Here is a 22,816-nt window from a genome sequence, read left to right as displayed (position 1 = left end):
ATTTATGGCAAAGCTATTGAAGTGAGTTGCAGTAGATTTAAAAAAAAGTGTCTACAGAGTGTTAATACAAAGTTGTGCATGTACTGGAATACATATTAATAGCTTAAAGGCTTGACTCCATGTTCAAATGGATATTCCATCCCTTCCATGACTACATTGTATTCCATTAGGGCAGCTGAGGACCTGTCTCATTCAGCTCCTATCCTGCCGAGGTAGTTGTGCTCTTTCCATGAAACTGTATTTGAAATCCACTGAAACGAAGCTACCTAGAATCTGGGTCTAAGGGTGTATAGGATCTGAGAGATGTAAGAAAAACAGATTCAGTGAGATTTTAATATAGGTCTTATAGAGAGAGAGAGAGAGAGAGAGAGAGAGAGAGACAGACAGACAGAGAGAGAGAGAGAGAGAAAGAGGGGCGATAGGACAAGATAACTGATCAGAGCTGATAAAATGGAATGAGATGTCTCGGCCCTGAAGGCATCTCGGTGTAGACTTTATCTCTCCATCTCCGCTGTATTGTGGATTTTCTACTATTCAGCCTCAGGTGACAGCAGCCAGTGCAATGATGACGGGGGAGGTGTGCAACTACAATAATACCCCGAAAAGGAAAACATTTCAATTTATTTTTTGTCATCATCCATATAAAACATAATTCAGATGATTTGTTCGGCCATTCATTTGCATGCACAACACTCACTCATGTTAATCAAGAGAGGCTTGAAAACACTGGAGTGGTTTAACCTTCGCTGGCTGTGGATCCGCCTCTGCTTCAGAGGGCCATTGTCCATGTGTCTCTATTATGGTGCTGGTCACGGTTACCCGGCTCGGCCCCCCCGCTCGTATGGGAGATATCTGAAGAATAATTCCACCTGTCTGTTCCTATCTCCTTCTCCCTCCTTCTTCCTCCCCTCTCTTCCTCCCTCTCTCCATGCATGACCTTTCTGCATTCCTCTCTAGCTGACCTTGGTGTCCTTTCCTTTTTTCCCACCTCACACTACTAGCAGGCTCTAACACCCCCCTTAAACCACCTCGTGCCCCCTCATTTCCAGTCCCACCCCCCCAAGTCGCTACTCTCTCTCGGTTCCGCCCCCTGGATCTTTCTGCTCCCCTCTCTCCTCCCCTCTCCTCCTCTCGCCTTCTCCCTCTTTGCTCTCTGCAGCTGTACATACTCTGCTTTTTAATTAGACCGACTCATTGGCTCCTCCTCCCTCTGCCTCCTACTCTCCATCTCACACCCCCTCTTCCCCCAATCCCCCCGTTCCATCCCTCCCACCCTTTGCTTACAAGGATACAGGGGGCTTGCATGGCGACACGGAGGGGAGGTCATGATGGAGAGACGCAGCGTGAGAGGAGGAGAGAGGGACGAGGAACAGGACAGGGAGAACTGAGAGGAGCATCTGAGTCGATAACTGCCTGTTTGCTCACTCTTGTCTCCTTGCTCCCCCTCCTGTCCATTCACTTCCACTCACAGCACAAACGCTCAGACAGCTATAGGTAGGCACAGTGGAGCGCAGCGCTCTGAGGGATGGATAAAAAGGTTCCCACGTGAAAGGCATGAATCCACGGAAGAGGAGGAGGGCGAGATAGGAGAGAGAGAAAAAAAAAAAACAGACACAACCAGAGAGGAGAAGAGGAAGGGGTGAGGAGGAGAGGAAGGGGGAGACCAGAGAGGACCAGATGGACTCCACACAGAGGAGAGGAAGCGGTGCAAAGCTCACCGAGCGGCAGTGACAGAGAGGTGGGAATAAGAGAGCACGTGAACGTCACAGAGGGATGGAATAATGGGAGGAGGAGATGTGAAAGAGCAGCGAAGAAGAGGAGCGAGCGTTTGTGGGAGAAAGAGACAACACAGAGAGGAAACAGGAAGAGAGAGAGACGTGGTATGTGTGACTCAGTTCTGTGTCCTGATGGAAGATAGTACAGCAATCTCCCAATCAGTCTCCTCTCAGCATCACCATAGAGATAACCAAGTGAGAGAGCTCAGAGCTGATTTGAAAGCATCTAACAAGTATGTGTTTTGATTTTGTGCAGTTCAGCAGCTTCTACTTAATGTTTTGTTTGGGCTGCTTTTTACATTTTGCTGAATCGCACAACGAGGAGAGGGGCAGTGTGTGCCCTTGCATGCGTGCACACTCGTGCATGCATACATTTTGTTTACGTTCATTGGCAGCTGTCTGTGTGTGTTTGTGCACATATTTATCAATAGAGATGTGTTGATGTGCTCAAAGTGGGTCTGTGTTTGTGAAATGGGACTGTACAGATGTAAAAATAAGTGTGTGTGCGTGTGTGTGTGTCTATGTGTGTATGTGCGTGTGTGTGTTTGGGACCTGGGATTTGCTTTACTGCAGGTGTGGGAGTTATTTTCCAAGATTGAGCAGCTTTATGAGAAGCTTTTAAGAGTGAGGAGCTTAGAATCGTCTGTCAGTGATGTAGCTTTGCAGATTCCAGCAGCGTGCTTTCAATGCATATTTGTCACGAGCATGTGTGCGTGTGTGTGTGCTTGCGTGTGGTGAGGTGGGGGGTATACACCGAAAGTTTGTGGAGGAGGAGGTGGAGGCACTGAGTGAGGGAATTCCATTTGTATGGATCTTTGTGTGTGTGCCTGCGTGCGTGCGTGTGTGCGTGTGTCCCTGCAAGAAAGGTCCATTGCATACGATTCCTGCTACATGACCGTTTAACTTTGCAGTGGTGCATGAAATCGTTATTGTGTTTCACTTTCATAAACTATAATAATATTATGTACGAATATGCTTTTATGCAATTGTAACACATTTAGGAGCAATACAACTGTTGTGGTCTGCACATTCCTAATGTTTCTCAGTTAACTCATCTCCAACTAAGTGTGTAACCGACAGGCATGATACAAATGTAATCGCACATGCACTCTCCCATGCATGCACGTCATCACACACACATGCATGCACAGGTGCACATTAGTGCACTCACATTTGCTGTGTGAAGAAACCCCTGCGCTGTTAATCCTGTCTGTCTCTGCACAAACTCTTTTCACTTGTTCTCTCACTCCCTCTGCTCTGTGCTTCAGTATCATTCCCTTTTATCTTATCTTATCAGCGTGTCTTTCAAGGGGTCAGCTATCTCCGTCTCCCAGCTTCCTCTTAATCGTTTTCTCACGTTACTTATAAGTCTGTCGTCTGTCTCCACCACTTAATTTTCTGTCTTCACCTCGCGGGAAGTGAATAAACTCCTGTCTTATTCCTTTACTTTAATTTCCGTTTTTCCACGCTCTGATAATCTGTCTTTCCGTGGGCCAGGTGTCGCCGGACTGACTGTGATTTGGCATCATGGGTAAAACGCAATTAGCTTTTTACACCAGCATTAGCACATATTTGCAGTTTTCTTTTTAAATATGCGTAAACCCGCTTCAAAAGAACTTACACATTGCTTGGAGAGGACTTTCTGCTAGCTGCCTTGCACAGTGACAATATAGATCCATCACATCTCATTGGTGCTTCTGTCTTTGTAGGAGCCTCACTTTTAGGCACTTTATTTGGGGTAATCTGTAAAACTTATTTCAGAGTTACACCCAAAGCACAACACTCTCTCAGTGTCCCTGTGAAGCCAAAGCCTGTTGATCGCCACCTGGTGGCTGGCTGCATTATAGTAGTAGTTTCGGTGTCCTCCATGTTGGTGGATAGGACATGGACCAGACTAAGTCAAAGTACAGTCAAATATATCTCTCCCAAAGATATTTTGTCATTTTAGCTAGTTCTCATCACACTGATGCTCGATTAGGTGGTTCTACTTAGTAACTTGAAGTCATCAAATGAGGTGAAATGTCATGATACTCAACAACTGTATGGGGGGGGGGGGGGGGGGGGCATCGCTACTGCGCAGACTCTGGCTCCAAATGATATCTGGAATATTTTTACTTCCTTTCTGGATAGTGGGAAAAAGTGGAAATGTGTCATCTACCTTCATATAATGTCTATGTTTTAGACAAGAATTGTGCAGCATGACGGCCTGACAGAAAGCAACCTCCAGGGCAGGAGCCAGGCACTATGTAAATACTGGACATGTAGCGTGCTCATTACTTGACATGTCAGTCATGCCACCTGTTCGGTTTGGTGGCTGATAATTCCCACAGAGCAGTTTGGAGCATTTACCCTCTGTGGCAGAAAGAAGAGGAGAGCTGGAATACAAAAGAACCAACCAGCCACAGAAACAAGACAATTATAGCTGCAGAACAAGTGCTGGGAAGAAAACAACGTTTACTTTGGCTTTCTTTCACAGATAGCCAAACATCCTGGAATTTGCTCACAGTTGGCTAAGTATGCTTATTGCAATCCATTGGCCTGCATATAGGGATTTCATATTAGGCAGAGGGTTTTGGTCAAAAGAGGACAGATGGAACAAATCACTTCTGGCACTCTCACTCCAAAAGTTAGAAGCAATCCGGCCATCCTTCAAGGACACAGGAGCAAGTCGGGGGGCTGCACTGTCCTCTTTAGTAATGAGCTATCCAGTGACTCGACAAGCTAATGTTTGTGTACTTGTGTACTTGTGTGACAGTGAAAGTGATGTTTAACCTTGAATTATTTGCATCCTGTGCTGTTACATAAGCGAGAGAGCCTTAGTATCTCTTGAAAGTTCTGCAGCAAAATATTCATGCTGATAAAACATTGAATTGTCGGATAAAAACTTTAGGCCAATTCATACTTCAGCCGTGCCGTAGCAGACTCAACACCATCTTGGAATTGAGTGGAAAGAACGAACACGGATGACTTCTTTCTTTTCTTCATGGCTGTTCTTTTTTCGGCGGTGTAATTTCCGTGTGACTCACACAGAAACGCACCTAACACAACTATGAATGCTCTGCCCTGTGCATAAGCTGCATCGTACCTAGGGGTACCTGGGGGTCCTTTTAGGGCGGGGGTAGATTTGCAAGTGAGGAGAAAGAGCCACGACTGAAAGTCTTAGCTTCGCTGTTAGCTTTTCTTGAAGCGATGTCCCCTGCATACGTTTATTTTGTCCCATGTAAAGGCTGCTTCATAGCTCTTCCATATTTCATATGCTTCGTTGCTCAGTGATGGTGGTTACCTCTTGGGTGATGGCTTTATTTTGATGACAAGAAAAAAAATCCCCAGAGACTTGTGTGAGCATTCCTTTTGTGGAGGTTGATTTTGTAAAACGTATGCTGCAGCCAGTGCCTGGTGAAATATGGCACTGGCTGCTGTGACGGCTGACTGTAACTGGCCAAATTGGATGCCTGTACATAGTCATAAACAAACAAACGAGCATTTGCATCCTGCCGCTATTACACAAGCATCTGACATGAATAACAATGGTTGCGTTCCCCCTGCATTGCTTAGGAAGTGTAATGAATTAAGAATCATAATTTAATTTGTGTTTGTTTGTGTAATTTCATTTGCTGTTAAGCATGATCAGGCTTAAGTTTTCATTAGCCAGAGGCGGCAACATCAGTAACAAGCTCTTACAATGGAGATTTTTCCTTTCTCCTCAAGATCAAATCCCAGACCAAAGAAGATGATACTTACTTTAGGCACTTCTCTGACAATTAGCATCATTCTAGATTGTATTAGGCTTCTGCTTGGCTTTGCCTGTGTACGCATGTGGATGTGTTTACATACAAATATATGTTCCCATAAAGTCATTTATGGGCTAACATCTGGATTTTTTTGAGTGTGCTTGTTAATTTTATTGTGCCAAATAAAAACAAACAGCCCCCTTGTTTGAGACGTTGCTTTGTTGCACATGGTGCTTACCTAGCAAGGTTTTCATCTACAGGCAACCCTCACTTGAATTCAAGATCTCTTTGGACACGACAGGAAACACCACAAAGGCGTATGCACTTTGCATCTGTTCTGTTAGATGACTCAATTCCTCTGACAACATGCAGGTATAACTCTTACCTTCCGTTGTGCTCACAGGACCAATAACTGATCATATAGCTTTGCTTAGTTCCTCTCCAGTTCCCCCTTAAATGCCCTGACACGCTGATGCTCCTGATTTACCACTTCACTGAACCCTAACCGTGACATTTCCTCTGCTGCCAGGGGTTGTTCCCTCCTGCTTTGCTCCCCGTCCCCCTACCTCTGCCTGTCTGTCGCCAACCGCCTCGTCTCCCTCCTACTTATTCAGATTCCTACTCCTCTCAGTTTGCTATGTGTCTCATAGCATCTCTAAATATAACCGAGTATGTCTGCCTCCTCTTCCTCCCTGTGCCTCCTCTTCATCTCAGCCCTGTCTGACAAATTTCAGCGTGCCTAGACGATGCGATCTGACATGCCTTTACATAACAATTCAATCCTCTGCACCTTCCACCTCCTCAGCACTGTGAGACCCAAAGGTGTGTTATTGGCATGGATGCAATTTTCAACATCCCTGAAAGACTCAAGCACAGAATATTATTAGATCTGTGCAACCGGGGCCTTGGCTTCTTGAATTTTGAATGCATCAGATATGTTTCTCGGAGTCAGCACGGCTTAGTCCATGGAGATCAGATGTGACCTTAGTATTATCATGACACACACACATACACAGCCATAAAAGATACACACACACAGGAAGGAGGAAAGAAGCCTATATTCACAGTAAAGCTTCTCGGAGAGGTAGGCAGTTAGCAAGGAGTCAGTAGTAAATCTTAAATAATAACCGTAAAGAGTTATGACCCTTGCTGACATTATGCCGTGGCACACCTTCGTCCTCCTGCCCGGTGATTTATCTGTGCTCAGCCAATAAAGCTCAACATGAAAATGTCACATGTAGGAAAGGGCTGGCCTCACCCACAAGAGTGAGCCCATGCAGCATTAAGAGGGACCGGATTCATTAAACTGTCAGCGTAAATTTTGATGCGAGGGTAGTTTGAAGATCGAGAGGGAGGAAGGGGGATGGGAGACAACAAGACCAGGTCAAAACTTAGTATATAGCAGGACAGTGCTCAGTCAATGTGCGGCATTGAGGACGTAGTTAAAAAACTTTTTCGGAGCAGCTATTATACTGAGCATCTTTCTAGTACTGTTTCCGTTCTCAAACAACAGAAGAAGTATGAATTAGCCACTGCTGCTGCTCTGCACGGCAGATTTTATAACCACAACTCTGTCTGCCAAAATCATTGTAGACATAAGTTAAAGCACAACGGCTGTGCTGTGATCCCGGCCATATTAACCTGTAAAAATGATCACTCATAGAGAAAAAAGTAAGAAGCTCAACCAAGTCTACGTCAGCCACTGTGCATGCGGCCAATTGAATGAGAGGCATAGAGAGTGGAGTGGTGTGCTTGCAGGGGGAATTAAAGCCCAGCCACGTACTCATTGTGCAGTACTGGCGAAACCTCTTCAATGGAAAGTAGCGAAAGGTTTGTCTCAAAACTGGCTAGACATAGCCTGTAAATGCCACTTGATGATGAAATATAAACTAATTCAAATAATAGCATCCAATTAGGAAACTCAAATACTCAGCTGACCACTATCACTAAAGTCAGTCCGCCACGGACATTTGAATTCTTCCCGGGGCTTGCCTCGCGTTTCCGTTCAGAAAGAGGCAGCGACGGAGATAGGAGTAGTGGTAGTTGAGGAGGGAAGGAAGAGAGAAATGAGGGATGGAAAGAAAACGGCACAGGGACCAGATGGAAGAAGGATTGAAAGAAGGCAGGATCAGGATGACACCCCCGAGGATGAGTAAGGGCTATGGTGCTGCAGCGGGTAGATGAAACTCAGAGGGAAATCTATCCAAGAGTGTTTCATGAAGTGCTTTTTGAAGAAAAAATCAGGAGCGCAAACGTGATTGCACACAGGGACAATTAGGAAGGATAATCACCATCTAGGTCAAATGGACAATGTAGCTCGAAGCAGGTCAATAATGTCCTATAGATTAGCCTCTGCTTTGGTTTGCTTGCCTGTGTAGCTTGAGTGAATGTGCACCTACAACTAGCCACATTGATTCGGTCGCCTGCATGAATCATAGTTTAAAAGCTTGTCTGTATTACTTTTGCAGTAAGTAAAACAAGAAGGAATCCTGTGGTCCGTTTCTAAATCCATTAATATAGTATAAGGTCTGTATAGTTGATATTTATCCCCAAGGCTCTGTCTGCTGTGACTTTGATTGTTATTAATCCTAATAATTTTGAAAGGGAGGGGGGGTTGACGGTGGGGGTGCGGTGGTGACAAAGATCCTCCTCCTCAGAGCTGGAGAGAGAAACAGAGAAAACAGTGGACGTAAATAAAAGTGGCAGCCCCTCGGGTTTCTCTCTCCCTAAATAACCTGGGAGCTGGGAAGGAGTCACTAATTTCCCCTCCCACTGAATAGGGGGGGGGGGGGGGGCAACAGAGTAACAGAGTAATGGCCAGTCACACTCCCGCATAGAATAAGCCCGAGCCTGTCGGTGTCAGAGGCTATCACAAGGAGATAACAAGGCACAGATCCATAGATCGTGTAAGGCAAATGACTGCATCATGCCTGACTGCCAGACTGACTGTCCATGCCAGACAGGAAATGGAAGTGATATATGTACGTATTAAGGCCATAGTTTGTCAAAAACAGGGCGCAGAATCGGAGTGACAAGAACATACTACTAACTACAGCATGGCGGACAGACTGTCACACATTGACCAGATGAATCTGAATGGATGTCATCATGGCAGATCATCAAGGACTGATAACAGGGCCGCAGACTGTTAAACATGGAGGAAAAGGAAATTCAGTGAGACAAACACATATGAGGGATAAAGTACGAGTCACACTGTGTGTCCATGAGTGGGAATAAAACCGGTGCTGCTGCTTCTGCTGCTACTACAGTACAGCTACTTTTAATAATAGTGTTGGTAATACCCACTTGAAAAGAACTTGAGTATCGCCTTCAACCAGAGTGAATGGGTCTTAATTACAATCTCCTTGCTTTTGTTTTGGATGGATATTTCTGTGTCGCTGATGATATACTTACTCTTTTTCTTATTCACTGTTTTTTTCACCACCGTCTTCCTTTCATTAATCTTTCGCAATTGGATGTCTTCATTTTCAGGCCTGTGTTGACCCCTCTCTCTTGCAGCTACTTATCTCATATCTTCTTCATTATAAATAAATTATATATATATTATTGTGTCTTACTCCTCTTTCTTTCTTTCAGCCATCTTCAGGAGCTCACTGTGTCTTCAGTCATGATAGAATGAGTCACTGACAGAAGACTTCAGAAAGAAAGAAACAGAAGGAAAGTGATAAAATCTAAAGGAACGGAAGGAGGACAAAAAAAGGTACAAGAGACAGGCCATATGGGGAATCAGGCAGCCCCATCACAAACTTTGGCCATCCAATCTCCTGAGGGCCCAAGAGACCAAGCAAGAAGACAAGGAAGTGCAACCAATTAGACAAGCTGATGTGATGGACACAGAAAGGATGGACAGGTTGCGTTCCTTGTCTCCATGCTTATTTGCAAGTAACTTCTTTGGCCTAGTCAAGGGTTCACCTCCCTGCAAAGTTAAAGAAAAATGGGAATAAGAAGTGCACAGCTTCAGAGGACATGGAACACTATGGACACTTCTAATGTGCTGATTTGAATGAATATTTGATGCTGCATATATTTATTTTTGGATGAGTTGAAGAGCAAAGGCCTATACAGGTCTTTGTATTATCATTTATCACAGAGATCTATACTCATTTTTTACTTGATATTACTACAATGTGAACTGTGAATAAGGATATCCATCCTTTCTCGAGGACAATCTGAGTTGCAAAATAATGTATGGTGTAAGGATCGGAGATAACCTGAGCAGCTGCATACAGGCCTATTAAGAGACATGGAACTGAAACTCAGTCAATCAATTGCACAGATCTCTCAATGTTATAATAAACATATATTAAAGGAGAGGTCACTTTCCTTGTTGATGCACTACCACAGCTAGGTTTCCACAAAATCAAACAACCTGCAGAGCCTGTGGATGTTGAGAAATGGTGAGCAAAGAGCCAAACCACCTGCTTAGAGCCCAAACCAACGGCAAGAGCACCTTGGCCGACAAGCTGCCTGGGACGATGACTGTGCGCTCTGTTCTGCTCAATCGAGATTCCCCGGATATTGAGAGCCGCCTAAAGCGGCGTCGCAGCCGTACCCACCAGGTCCGCTTCAAAGACCTGGAGGATGGCAGCAGCAGCAGCGGCAACAGTGGAACAGGTGAAAACAATAGCCATCCGAAACCTGCCGCAGACTGTGCGAGCCCACATCCTCTTCGTAAACACAGCAGCAGATCCCCGCAGCCATGGAGCGACAGGGACGGGCCACGGACCGGTGGCCTACTTGGCCAGACCTCTGTGGTTGGGGCCGTGCGTGGGGACATGGCAAGTACTATAGAAGTAGTGGCGGCTTTTTTAGCCAGGGCCCCTCCTCATCCACTGACACCGGGTCCTACACGTCGATGTTGGGCTCCACCACAGACTAACTCATTAACCTTGCCAATGACTCGCAAGCCCAGTACGAGCACCAGCACAGCCATCCAGACCTCCCCATGCCTGAAAAAGCCACAGTCCCTCTCTTCCACCACCACACGTAGCCACAGTCTCGGGGACTCGGTTGGCGTAGATGGGGATGACGAACATGACTCTCAAGATGAGTATCTTTCGCACAACCATGTGCCTGGGTCCAGGGACCTGAATGGTCCTCCTGGGCCTGGTGATCGAACTGTTGTGGAACGGAGGTCGAAAGCCTCCAGGATCGACATTAAATCAGCTGTTAGTGTGGTTAAAAACTCAAGGCACAGCTGTCCCCCTTCAGTTCTACACAGCATTGAGCCATGTCACTGTTCCTCTGTGTCCCTCCGCGATGGCCCCAAGCGGCAAGGAAGCAGCACTCCGTCAGTGGTCAGGAGGAGAAAGCGGCTCAGTAGGACAACAAGTGATCCTGGAAAGGAGGTGCACTACTGCACCATTCCTACTCAAACTGAAAGCCCTAGACGATCTCCGTCCCTTTCCAATACCAAACTCTGCACCACTCAAGTTCAAACTGAGAGCCCTCCCTCACCTCAAAAATCTAAGTATTCCACCGCCCAAAGTCAAACTGAGAGTCAGCATAAGTCTCCACCTTTGAGTGACAAACAATGCACAAACCAAAATCAAATTAGCAACACTTGTCTGGCCCTACCTCCCAATGTGGAGTTGTGTACCACTCAAATACAAACAGACTCTCCCTGTCACTCTCCTGCAAATAATCAGCCCTCCGCCACCCAGACACAAACTCGCAGCTTTTGTGCTTCCCCTCCTCCGACAGTATCACCCAGCTCGGTGCAAATTCAATCTGTGAGTCCTGTATCCCCAACTGTAACTCAAGACCCTCCCAAAACCCAAATAACTACTGTGCCTTACTCTACCTCTCCCCTACCTACAAGTGCACCAACACAGACTCCTGAACACCAGGCCATGGCACCATGCTCCTCTCCAGCCAAGCCAGTTTGCACGACCCCATCTCTGCCAATAGCACTTTCCATTCCAAGTTTCAATTCCGACCCGACTATTATCCTAAACCCAATCCCTTATCATACATTCGATTCAACACCAACAACCCCTAGCACTGCTAATGTAAGCTCCAGTCCTTCTTGGACTGCTCCACCATGCCTCACTCAAAAGTGCACCTCTCCTGTCCCAATAGTTTCAGATTCTCCCTTAACCACTCCTCCATACGTAACACATCAAGCACCACTCAAGTCATCAACCACAACAACCCCTACTAATCTAACACCCTGTACGTTTGTAACCCAAACTGCTTTGTCTTGCACCTCCATATCATATTACACTACCACACATCCAGGTGGTCCCCACGCCCCTCGCCCAAATTCTACATCCCCTTCTTATGCGACTCTCATACAAACTGTATCTCATTGCAATATACCATGTCAAGCTCTGCAAAATGCCTCCTCCATCAACATAGGCATAACCCCTTACTCCTCTCCTGTCCCCAACCTTAAATCATGCACTTCTCCGCCTTCACTTGTAAAAACGTATGCGTCCACTCTTCCAAATGCGCAACCAGGTGCAACACCAACTAAAACTGTTCCTCTGTACTCTTCCACTTTTCGTGCTGCACCACCGTACACCCCCCCCTCTCAGGCCCCCAACAATGCTCAGGATAAAAGGGGCATTCGACTTCCCCCTCCTCCCCCACCACCTCCACCCTACACGCCTCGTAAGAAGGGAAATGATCCGCCAGGTCCTGGAATCCGAACACCCATGCTCAGGGCAGACAGCAAGGCCAATGTGAAAGATAAAGACGGTGGGAAGGAGAAAAAGGAGGAGAAAAAATGTACAGACTCACCCAAGCTCTGCGAGCGAGCCAGCTCTCTGAAGCATAGAGCTCAAACCCCGCCAGTTGCTGCGATGAAGGGAGAGAAGCAGTCCTCCTCATCCTCTCCTGCCAAGGCCTGTTTTAAGCCCAGCTGTCTCAGCTCAGCCCAGGCTCAGCTTGGGGTCCTACACAAAATGCTCTGCTCAGGAGCCAACGTAAGGCCCAGCACTCCCAACAGCCAGCACCCTCTCCCTCCAAACCAGCAGGGTTGCTCGGGAGCCAGGGGCTGCTGTGCTTCTGGGGAGCAGTCTACAGCGGGGCCCCTGACTGCCACCCAAGCTGACACACTAAGACAGGTCCAGGAAATTCTGGGAGGGTTGGTGTCTGGGGCTAGGTGCAAACTGGACCCGTCCAGAGTGGCAGAAAAGCTCCTGGGTCCCAATGGACCCCTGCATGATATTCGTAACTTGCAGACCCAGCTCCAAAGCTTGGAGGGGGTCCTGGAGACCAGCCAGAACACCATCAAGGTCCTGCTGGATGTAATTCAAGACCTTGAGAAGAAGGAAGCGGAGAGAGATGGGTGAGGCAATATTTAATTTCAGTACGACAGTTAACATACACATCACAGATCTGTTTTAGTAAACATTGATTTGAGTTTTGATTGGAAGGTTAAACATGTGACTCATAATTCTTTTTACACTTGATTTTTATTAAACCTGGGCTGCCTAAACTCTCTAACACTCTAGAAATACTAGCTTAGTTTGTATCACATTAAGGTCATGTTTCTACATACAACAATACTGCATGGAAAACTCATTCATCTGAATGAGGTCACTCTGCTGACACAGTTGAGACACAGACAGCTCCAGCTAAAAAAAATTGTCATATCTTGGAAAGTGCTTAAGAATACTTACAACCACTACTGTTTAACTAACACTGTGTTACTAACTAACACCTTCTGCAAAATAGTGCATCTTAGTATTCTAAAACATTCGGTATATTGTTTCTGATGTGTTTTCAAAGTCACTGCTCTACTAATAAAACGCATCAGTAGATGAAAAATAAGCCAAAGCAGGCTGTCGGGTTGTTGAATGCGGGGAAGCTTTCACAGCAGTTAAGCAGCGACACTAAAAAAATCACAGCCCAAAGTTTGTGTCTTGGAGGGCTCACCGCGCACAATTCAGATTCAAAGTAACCATGTGACACCATTTTGATTGGACAATGAAAGAGCTTTCCTCACTGACATGATGTGAGGACCATTAACCTCAATCTGCACAAAATTAATTGTGTCCTTCTGGTTCTAATTGGAAATTTCCGGACTAACCCTGCTCTGGAATGCGTTGCAAAAGTTGTAACATTTGTTTTGACTATTCCAGGGGCTAATTTAACTCTACTTTACTTCTGAAAAGTTAGAAGTTTACCCCAAGTGTGCAGTTTTAGATTTTCACATCGAAGATGACCCAGGATCACATTATTGTTCTTTGCACCGCACGTGTCTAAGGTGTTGCTCAAAGGTAGTGTTAACAGCAGTGTGAAATATTGCACAGCCTTGGGTTGAATCAGGGGTTTGCCTGAGTTTAAAGGTAGTGTGAAAGCCCTCGGCCCAAAAAGTAGCAATCCCATATTTGAGGTTGCAAATGTGAAATGACTGGAAGCCTTAGGCGAATGGACATGTAAACCCAGGACTAACAGAGGCCTCTGAGAACAGGGTAATGAAAACCATCTGGTAATAGGTTGGTCTGCTGGATGGAAGGATGGATGGATGGATAGATGGATAGATAAAACCAAACAGTGGGAGTACGTAAATAATGAGCGCCTGGTATTTCCAGTCCCGGAAAGTAAATGTCAGCGTGTAGTCCTATAAGCCTGCTGTTTTATTACCAGACAGTTAATTTCTTGAGTAAGATTCAGACTCTCCCCACACAAAAACAAATTAGGGGCAGACATGTTAATGCAGCCATAGCTTTGCATTAGAAGACTGTCTCTTTCCTGGAACAGAGTAGACAAGTGGGTCGATGTTTAGTCAAATTATTGTTCCCCCAAAAAAGGGAATATCCACAACCCACAAGGTTGTTGTGATGCAGCTTCTCTATTTATAGCCTATCCCAGCATTGTAAGCATTGTAAATACTGTGGGGACAAAGCCGTGTGGACAGGACACAATTTGGTCAAAACAAAACCAAACGAGAAGGGAGAAGAGATGGAAGTGGCCGAAACAGCCGGGAGAAAGAGCCAAAGAAACTGAAAGTGAGACAGATGGCATGCGGTAGTTATTTTTTATGAAGTCTCATGTCAGTCATGCGTGTCCCAACTTTCGATATGATAAAGAATTTATGTCTTGTCAGACCACTGGGAGACTTTTGAGAGGCTGCCTGCACCTACTTTGCAGCAGGTCTCCTCTCGTGCACCGTGCACGTACACGCAGCAGCAGGGCGGGTGTAGATGGGAATCGGCGTTTGGCTGTCACCGTGTTGGTGGATTCAGATGCTCCACGCCTCTTAGTGTAAACCCTTTACCATTCTCATCAAGTCTTTAATCAATCTGCTTCCTTAGTTGTAAGCTGCTTAGTAATTTCTCCCGCCTCATCATACCAAAATAGTACCTGATGTGGGGGACAAGAAAAAACTCATGGATGGAAAAAAAGAGACACACTTGGATAGATGTGTTTCTATGAATCCATGGAAAGGGCTTGGCTGAAATTTGAGCAGCTTAATCCAAATCACACTAACGCTAATACCAACACTATACCTCTTCGACATTTGAACATGTCACTCCACAGTCTTGTGTCTCTCTAAATTTACATCTTGCATGTTCCGGTGGAAGAAAACAGCGCACAACGTGTAACGCGTGCCGACTCAAACCTTTACCTCATAAGCATTTATTTTATCCCTGAAGTGATGTGGTGACTCATGTCTTTTACGTAACAGCCGAGCCTGTTGGAAGGGGGTATCGTTCATTAAAAAATTATCAGGGGTGATTTCAGAGAGAAGATTGGTTTATTTGCCGCGGATGAGTGCATGTGTGTGTGTGCATGTGCTAGTGTGTGTGTGCCAGGAATTCTGGTTCAACGAGGGAGAGGATAACCTAAATATGTCTCTGTGGGCTCACACCCAACACACACACACACACACACACACACACACACACACACACACGCACAACATCACTCCTTTACCCCTGATATGTCATCTCTGTGCTTTTCAACAGAAGACATTCCTACAGGACCGGACAGGACATTGAGAACTGTGGGACCTGCAGGGACTGTGCCTGCATCATCTACAGGTACTTGGGGATGGATGCATTGTGTGAACTGTTTGCATATTTATTGCTTGTTTTACATGAGAGCAGTGAGAGTGCAGTGCGTGTCTCGCTGCAGAATTATGTGCATCGCGCTGTCATTTTGCATCACGTCAGTTTGGGGAGTTCAGTTTTATGGCTTGGTAGGATTGTCATTCTGCTCCGTGTGACAGCACAGCCAGATGCAGCAACTTTGGAGTGTATGGCCACGCAATGCGCAAACACACACCAGTGCAGGCCTGATCACTGAACACAGTTATGAGAGATTTATTGAGACTTATCGCACACACACACACCCTCATGCTGTCTCTCTAAAATTTTAACGAGGTGAACAGTAACACATACTTAAATCGTGCACCCGTGTGTGTGTTCCCCTCCTAGATTCTTCTCATTTTTCTACACTCCATATCTCTCCTTTTACACACAGATGCACAGATGACACAGTGTCACACACACACACACACTCACACACACACACACACACACGCACAGTTACTGCATAATCATTCCGCTCTGATATTTGAATTGAAATCAGTCAATTAACAAACAGGATTTCACACTTTACAGGAGGGTGAAGCAAAGCAAAAAAGAAAAAGTGTGGCTTGCTATGAAATAGAAATTCCTGTCTCTCAGTTATAAATGTCAAAACTGCAACAACAACAAAAAAAGTGGGGATATTAGAAGAAGGCAAATCTTGTAGAGGGAGAGGTGGAAGCAAACGGTGTTTCGGAGTGCTCACATGCACAAATGTAATTTGATTATAGCAGGATTATGGGAGTACCGTGATTATTAAAACTTGCATGTAAACACCTTACAGGGGTTATGTTCATCAAATTATTTTGTAAATCTGAGACGGTATAACCCAATTACCAGACCGAGCTTCATCATCAGTCTTTTTAATTGTAGACTGGAGGTGTGAGACGTGGCGTGTGTGTGTGTGTGTGTGTGTGTAGACCGCCGACTCATTACCTTCAGTGATTTGATTCTGCACACTCACCTACTCACTCATTTATTATTTATTATATTCGCAGCGCTAATAAGGTGTTTCCTGTAGCCACGCAACACATCCTCTATGCTAAACCTGATCATCAAACAAATCCTATTATCGCTGAAGTCGAGTTACTGTAAACCGCATAAATGATTGAATCAAACTGTTATCCCTAACCTGGTTATTTCTCCGCGTTTTATTTATTTATACTGTGTACGCAAAGCTCCCCCAATAAGGGACCAGAAGAAGAAGTCAGACGGTTGGGGGGGAGGCCGAGAAGAAAGACAGTGGAGGATAAGAGAGTGGAAAGCATAAAGAAAAAAAAATAGATCTGAGAGAAAAGATCTGAGATTTAGAAATGGAACAAGAGAGAAGAAGAGAGAGTGGAGGGAGAAGAGGCCCGTAAAGAAAATGATTCATTCAGAAACTAAATACAGCTTCATCTTGAAAGAGAAGAATATTACGGTGAGGGTTCCCCGCTCAGGATTGTCAGCACAAAGCGGCCATACTTCCTCAACTTGAAGACAGAGAATAATAAATAGAGGCGACTGCTCTGAGAGAGGGGGAAGAGACAGTAGATACTTTATCTTCCTGGTATGCTGTACCGTATCATTGTGTGTTCATCACGGAGGTGGCTGGAAATCCCAAGCCACTGTTTTATGGTCAGATGAGGACTTATCACTCAATCGCCTGTCAGGTCGACATGCTTTCTCCCATGTGTGACAAGAGGATTTTCCTGCTTTGAAAGGGGAGGAGATTTCCCTCTTCTTTGAGGCTCAAGTTGAGCCCGGTCTAAAAAGAGAATTTGGCAGCGACAGTGAAAAAAAAAAGGTGTTTTGGGGGCGAAGAGAAAAGATAAAGTGAAGCCTGAAAAGGAGTGAGTGATGGAAAAGCCATACAATCTGACAGGACAGATTCCATCAATTAAAAAGCTTCTTGAGGAAGTCTTAGCCCTCAAAGAAAAAAGCACAGCTCAGCGCACCACACACTATCAATCTACTTGAAATGATTAGACAGGAATTTGTTTAGAAGAATGGAAATAATAGCAGATTGGACGGCAAGAACATTTGTTCTCGCACAATAAGCTGCTGATACATTTGACCTGGGTGAACCTAAAGCTATGGAGTTTTTTATTTTAATCAGTATATTAACAATAAATGATGAGAGTGTGAAAGGGATCGTCTGTGGGGATGAGCTCACAGTGAAATATTACTGCACTTGAACATTTACCCTCAGCTCCACGCAGCGCTTTAGCATATTTCAGCAAATCTTTTTGGTTTAATGATCAGTCTCGCCATTTTCATTGCCTAGATTTTGGCAAGAGCAACTCGCAGACTGTATATAAAGATGGACGACATGTCTTTACTTCCTCCCACCATAAAGAAATGAGGGTGAAATATACCGAATACAAATCTAGAAGGATGGAGCAACAGTGGTGACCACAAGTTAGTCTCGCCTGTCCATAATGACGAGAGTTAACAAAAAAAGGGAGAACTTTAAATCCTACATAAGTGTAACAAGAAGTACCTCAAATTACAAAAGCTGTATATAAAATGTGTATCTGACATTGTAGTTTGACTTTTTAGTTTGACCCATGTCCCATCCACTAACATGACAACCATCAAGATGCCTAGGCGTCACAGTTAGACAGCTGTCTGTCAATGATTTAAACAGATAAAAGATATGCAAATCATTCAAATATAAATAGCAATATTTGTATTTTTATTCTGAGCTTTTTTCCATGTCTTCTAAAAAGAAAATCAAGCAGCAGTTCTAAAAAAGAAAATCAAGCAGCAGTTCTAATGAATAATTTACCTTTTGAATACCTCCTTCTCTATTACCACACTGTTAGTTCAGCAGAATTAATTGTAAACGTGCAGTATAAGCCACAATTGACTTTGAATGAAGATATGAATGTACATATAAGTGCAAGATAAACATGTAGTCAGTTAAAACCTCTTGAAACCCACTACATGCGTCAAATGACCAACAGACACGTGAAGCAGTGAGCAGCTGAAGAGCCTGAATATTTAACTTACATTCCTTGGGTCACTATAATCACGCTTAATATTGCTTCTTATCTGCTTGGTATGGGCAATGGTTAATAATAAATTCCTCACTGACTTTATTAGGTTCTGTCAAAGTGGTTTAGTATCAGTTAAGTTAAATTTGTATTAAATTATGCACAATGAATACGCACTGGGAATATTTCCATTAGTTGTAAAAGACTGGCAGTGAAGAAACAAAGCAAACCCAGTATGAGTGTGTGTGAACATTATGAATCCAACTGAAATACACATGAACTTTTATATCATACTTTCTAACATTGTGGATTTTCTTTTTTTCTATGAAAAAAATCATAGATGTTTACTCTTAAGGAGTTAAAAGTAAAAAGCAGTGAAATTGTGAACATTTCTTAATTAGAAAAAGAAAATTGTCACGGGGACAAACTGTGTGTGTGTGTGTCTGTGTGTGTGTGCGTTTGTGTTTGTGTGTGTGTGTTTGTTGGACACTTACTCAGGAGATCTTTCAGGGCAAAGCTTATATAAGAATGCTAATGACACTTAAAGTATGCAAATACGGTTACAGACTTTAACATTTGAACATTTTGTACGGCAGACATGCACGTCTCATAATGTGCACTTCATTTGTTCTGCTTTTAAAGGGTATTGTATTATGGAAAGGAATAATGCATGATGTATATGTGATGTTATTTATCCAGCAGCAGTGGCACATTATTAACTGCTATTTTAATACTTGAACAGGATTGTGTGGCTGTGCAAGAGTGTTAATTAGTGAGAGGAGTTAAGATATATAAATTTTTCGATTGTTTTGCCTCTTTGCTAATGGCAAGTGTGCTTTACGGAACAAAGTAGGGAGGTCTAACAAGGAAGTGTTGTGCTTAATCCCCGTGGAGTGCGCGGAGACGTCGGCCTAATCAGATCTGTGCTCTGCTGCTTTATCTCTGCCGCTCCTCAGTCTATTGCTCGATCACGCATTTCACTGGAGGAGCTCGATGGCCTGCTTCTCTGAGACGGATTAATGACTCTCTGGACCATACGATTTCAGCTAAACTATGAGCCCACAAAAGAGTTTTTTCCTTTTTTTTCTCCAAACACAATCCGTCATCTCCTTCGCTCAACAGCAGATAATTGAGAAAAAGGGGGCTGCTGAGAAAGTGTTTCCTGTTCTCTCTCTCTCTCCTCCCTGCTGACTGCTTATCTGAGGTGATACCACTGATATGATGGCTTCACATCACTTGTGTTGTTGTTCCTCTATTTCTCTCATTTAGGCAACTTTAACACTGGACTAATCAGTTTATTGTCTGCTATGGGGCCAGATACAATGAGCATTCACTCCCGTGTTAAACGACTCCACATGTATTGAATGAACCATTTCTACATTTACATAAAGTGTATATATAGCTATGCACACTGTATGTGCAGGATATACATTGACTCTCTGATGGTTTTATAATTCACAACCATGACAAACAATGTTGAGGCTTTCAAGTACTATACCTGTCGGACACCAAAGAAGCCAGGTCAGGGGCGCATAGCATTGATGCCCATCCGCAGGGTGCTCAGTTCCAATGCATAAATTGTTGTAATGTGTCAGGCATTACGAGTTTTTAATCAAGAATTGATGCCATCGTTGGTCCTATTAAAAGAATTAGATGTGTATCTGTGCACGCTCTTACTTCACCAATTAGGAACAACCTTCGGCATGTTTGTGACATTATACATGAATCAACAAGGAAATAATCCGAAAGGCTAACTCCTCAACCGGCAATGGAAAAGAAGTCAATTGCTTTTTTATTATCAGGTTTACCCACTAAAAAATAAATAAACGTATACTCGCTAATTTATGTTAAAGAGGTATTAGATCTGGGCTGAAGCATCCTGTTTGTCAGTGAAGGCCTCGTCACATCAGTGATGCGTACATTCGTGTGAGGCGCTGTGGAGGTGATGGCTGAGTTGAGGATTCCTCCACCTTTGTCCTACTCTTCAGAATGAGACCATGAACCGATCCTTTGGGAGGGTTGGGGAAGAACAGTGTGTGACAGCGCCTACAGTGACAACTCATGACTCGCAATTCTCACCACACACACACACACATCGTGAATCAGCGCTTCCATGACGCACATTTCCACCGACACAACTTTGCATGACAGACTGGATACTGGCACGCTGTCCTTCGATTGCGATGAACCAGAGAGCAGCCTGGCGGAGCTTAGGAGATTCCGGAGAAGAGAAGCGGGATGACTCTTCATGCATCTCTCAATATCTCCAAATCTCCAACTTTTTTTTAAAGTACTTCTTCCGATTACCCACCCCCCCGCCTTACCACCACCACTTTCGTTCTTTTTTCCATCACAAATGCCTCCTGTTCAATGAAATATTCATCCGCATAAAAACTTAATCACAGCCGCTTTAAAAAGATTTTAAAAAGTAATAATAGTGTTAAAGAGAGACCTGGAGACATGTCCCTGTTGGCTTGGTGTGGGTGAGGTCAGGCTCCCAGATGCCAAAAGATCCCTATGACGGAGCAGTGCTGAATGTTTCATATGGATAAAAAACAGGCTGTAAAATGTTGGCAGATAAGTTACAGACAAACTGAATTGACTGCATTCGGAAATAAAAATAGTAAAAATCAGCATGAGGAGAAATAACGTGCATCCTCGCCCGAGGACTATGGAGAACTCGTACTCGAAAGTGACGAATGTAGTAAGAACAGAGTATAATGTCTCTGCTGTCGCTCAAGGCGGTGTTAAGAGCTGTGGGCTGCGGTGCATGGAGCCCTCCTTCACACTCCTCCTGCCCTCTATGATGTGCTTCTGTCGACTGCCCCGTCTCCAGAGTGCTGCTCCTCAGCTTGGACTCGAGTCTCCTTTTACCGACTTTGATTCACTCTCTCATATGGCCCTGAAAGGCATAGGCGTCCATTTCCCATTCTCCACATGGTCCCAACACTGGCCCGTAGCTACTGACAGCTTGTCATTGTCCTGGTTTTATCCATAGGAATATGCTATTTTACAGACATCAGAAAGAGGCTTCCTTCTGCCGCAGATCGCTTGTGTCGCTTCCTCCGCTCCCTCCCCCCCCCTTCACTTCTCCGTTTTCCTGCGCTTTGAATAAAAATACATTTCACACCTAAATGGGGATGAGGAGAAGTGGTGCAAGCTCGCAGCTCTGGGTTGGGTATAGGAGCAGCAGGAGAGAGGGGTGAGAGGAGCGTCAGAGAGGAGGCGAGGAGGAAAGATTGCCCAGGCATCTACATAGGATTTTTTTTTTTTTTGCTTTCTCTGCCACAGCCAAGTGAACCAGAACCTGGAATGTTCCTCTGCACAGTTTATTCAGGCAAACCAGCATCTGCACTATATACACACAGGATGCAAATGAGGAGCAACCTGTGATAAATCTGTGCCTCATTGTGTGCACGTTCAGCCGAGCGTTTTTCAAAAAAACGCTATGTGCGAGAGTATCATAGATGAACTTCACGTGTTTGCGGGTACAAGGATATTTCTGAACCTGTATCCAAGCCTACAGCCATTCATTAAACATTGACTGTTCTGTGCCATTATCATAACAGGGAGTGGAAAGACCTGACTGAATAGAATATCAAATGAGATTCCAGGAAAATACCGGGGTTAGAAAAGAGGAGAGGAAAAGTGCATCAGTGTTTGAAGAGGCAACCAAGCAAAAGCGACAGAAAGAAAAAACAGAAGAGCAACAGAAGACGAACCTGTGTGTGTGTGAGAGAGTGAGTGAGAGAGAGAGAGTTGGGAATATTCTAGGCTTTGCATCGTACACCCAGGATTGATGATCAGAGTCAGAGTAGGAAGCAAAACTGTCCTGTAAAAACATGCAAGATCTGGAGGTCAGGGCCATTAATGGACTCATAAGCAGGGTCTCAATTCAGGAGCTGCGTTCTTCGGAGGACCTAATTCTACAAAGGAGGCAGTCTTCTTGGGCCACCGAGACCATGAAGGTCGAACCGAGACAAAGGCTGACGGCTGGGATCGCCATCACAAGCTCGTGGTGTCCTTATTGCTATCGCCTAGCAACAGAGTTGATGTTGGACACAACGAAAAAGTTTGAATGGCCCCATGTGCAGGTAAGCTGTTCGGTGGAGTTGATGCCTGATACTTAAGCATTTCAGCTAAACTCAGAACAACCAGCACCAGGTTGGGCCAGGAAGAATTCATCTATTGGAGCTTTTGTTTTTCAGGGATATAAGGATGCATTTGTCAGCCACATTTGAAGGACCTTTAGAAATGAAACAGTGTAG

General features: G+C 44.6%; 1 protein-coding gene across 2 annotated transcripts in view; it reads left to right on the top strand.

Annotated features, from left to right (window-relative positions):
* Positions 1-1,485: 1,485 nt before the first annotated feature.
* The window catches only part of LOC133974609 (mucin-2), a 33,811-nt gene continuing 12,480 nt past the window's right edge, over positions 1,486-22,816 (top strand). The window contains exons 1-3 of one of the 2 annotated variants that reach the window (XM_062412241.1): positions 1,486-1,880; positions 9,104-12,821; positions 15,451-15,522. In XM_062412241.1, coding sequence (XP_062268225.1) covers positions 9,922-12,821; positions 15,451-15,522 — 2,972 coding nt within the window. In that variant the 5' untranslated portion in view covers positions 1,486-1,880; positions 9,104-9,921. Of the gene's footprint in view, positions 1,881-9,103; positions 12,822-15,447; positions 15,523-22,816 lie in introns of both variants that reach the window. The other variant, XM_062412240.1, reaches the window with a different exon arrangement.

The sequence above is a fragment of the Platichthys flesus genome, chromosome 19 (genome assembly GCF_949316205.1).
Source record: "Platichthys flesus chromosome 19, fPlaFle2.1, whole genome shotgun sequence".
NCBI lineage: Eukaryota > Metazoa > Chordata > Actinopteri > Pleuronectiformes > Pleuronectidae > Platichthys > Platichthys flesus.
Note: the sequence above shows the minus strand (reverse complement) of the source record. Positions and strands in the feature narration are given on the sequence as shown.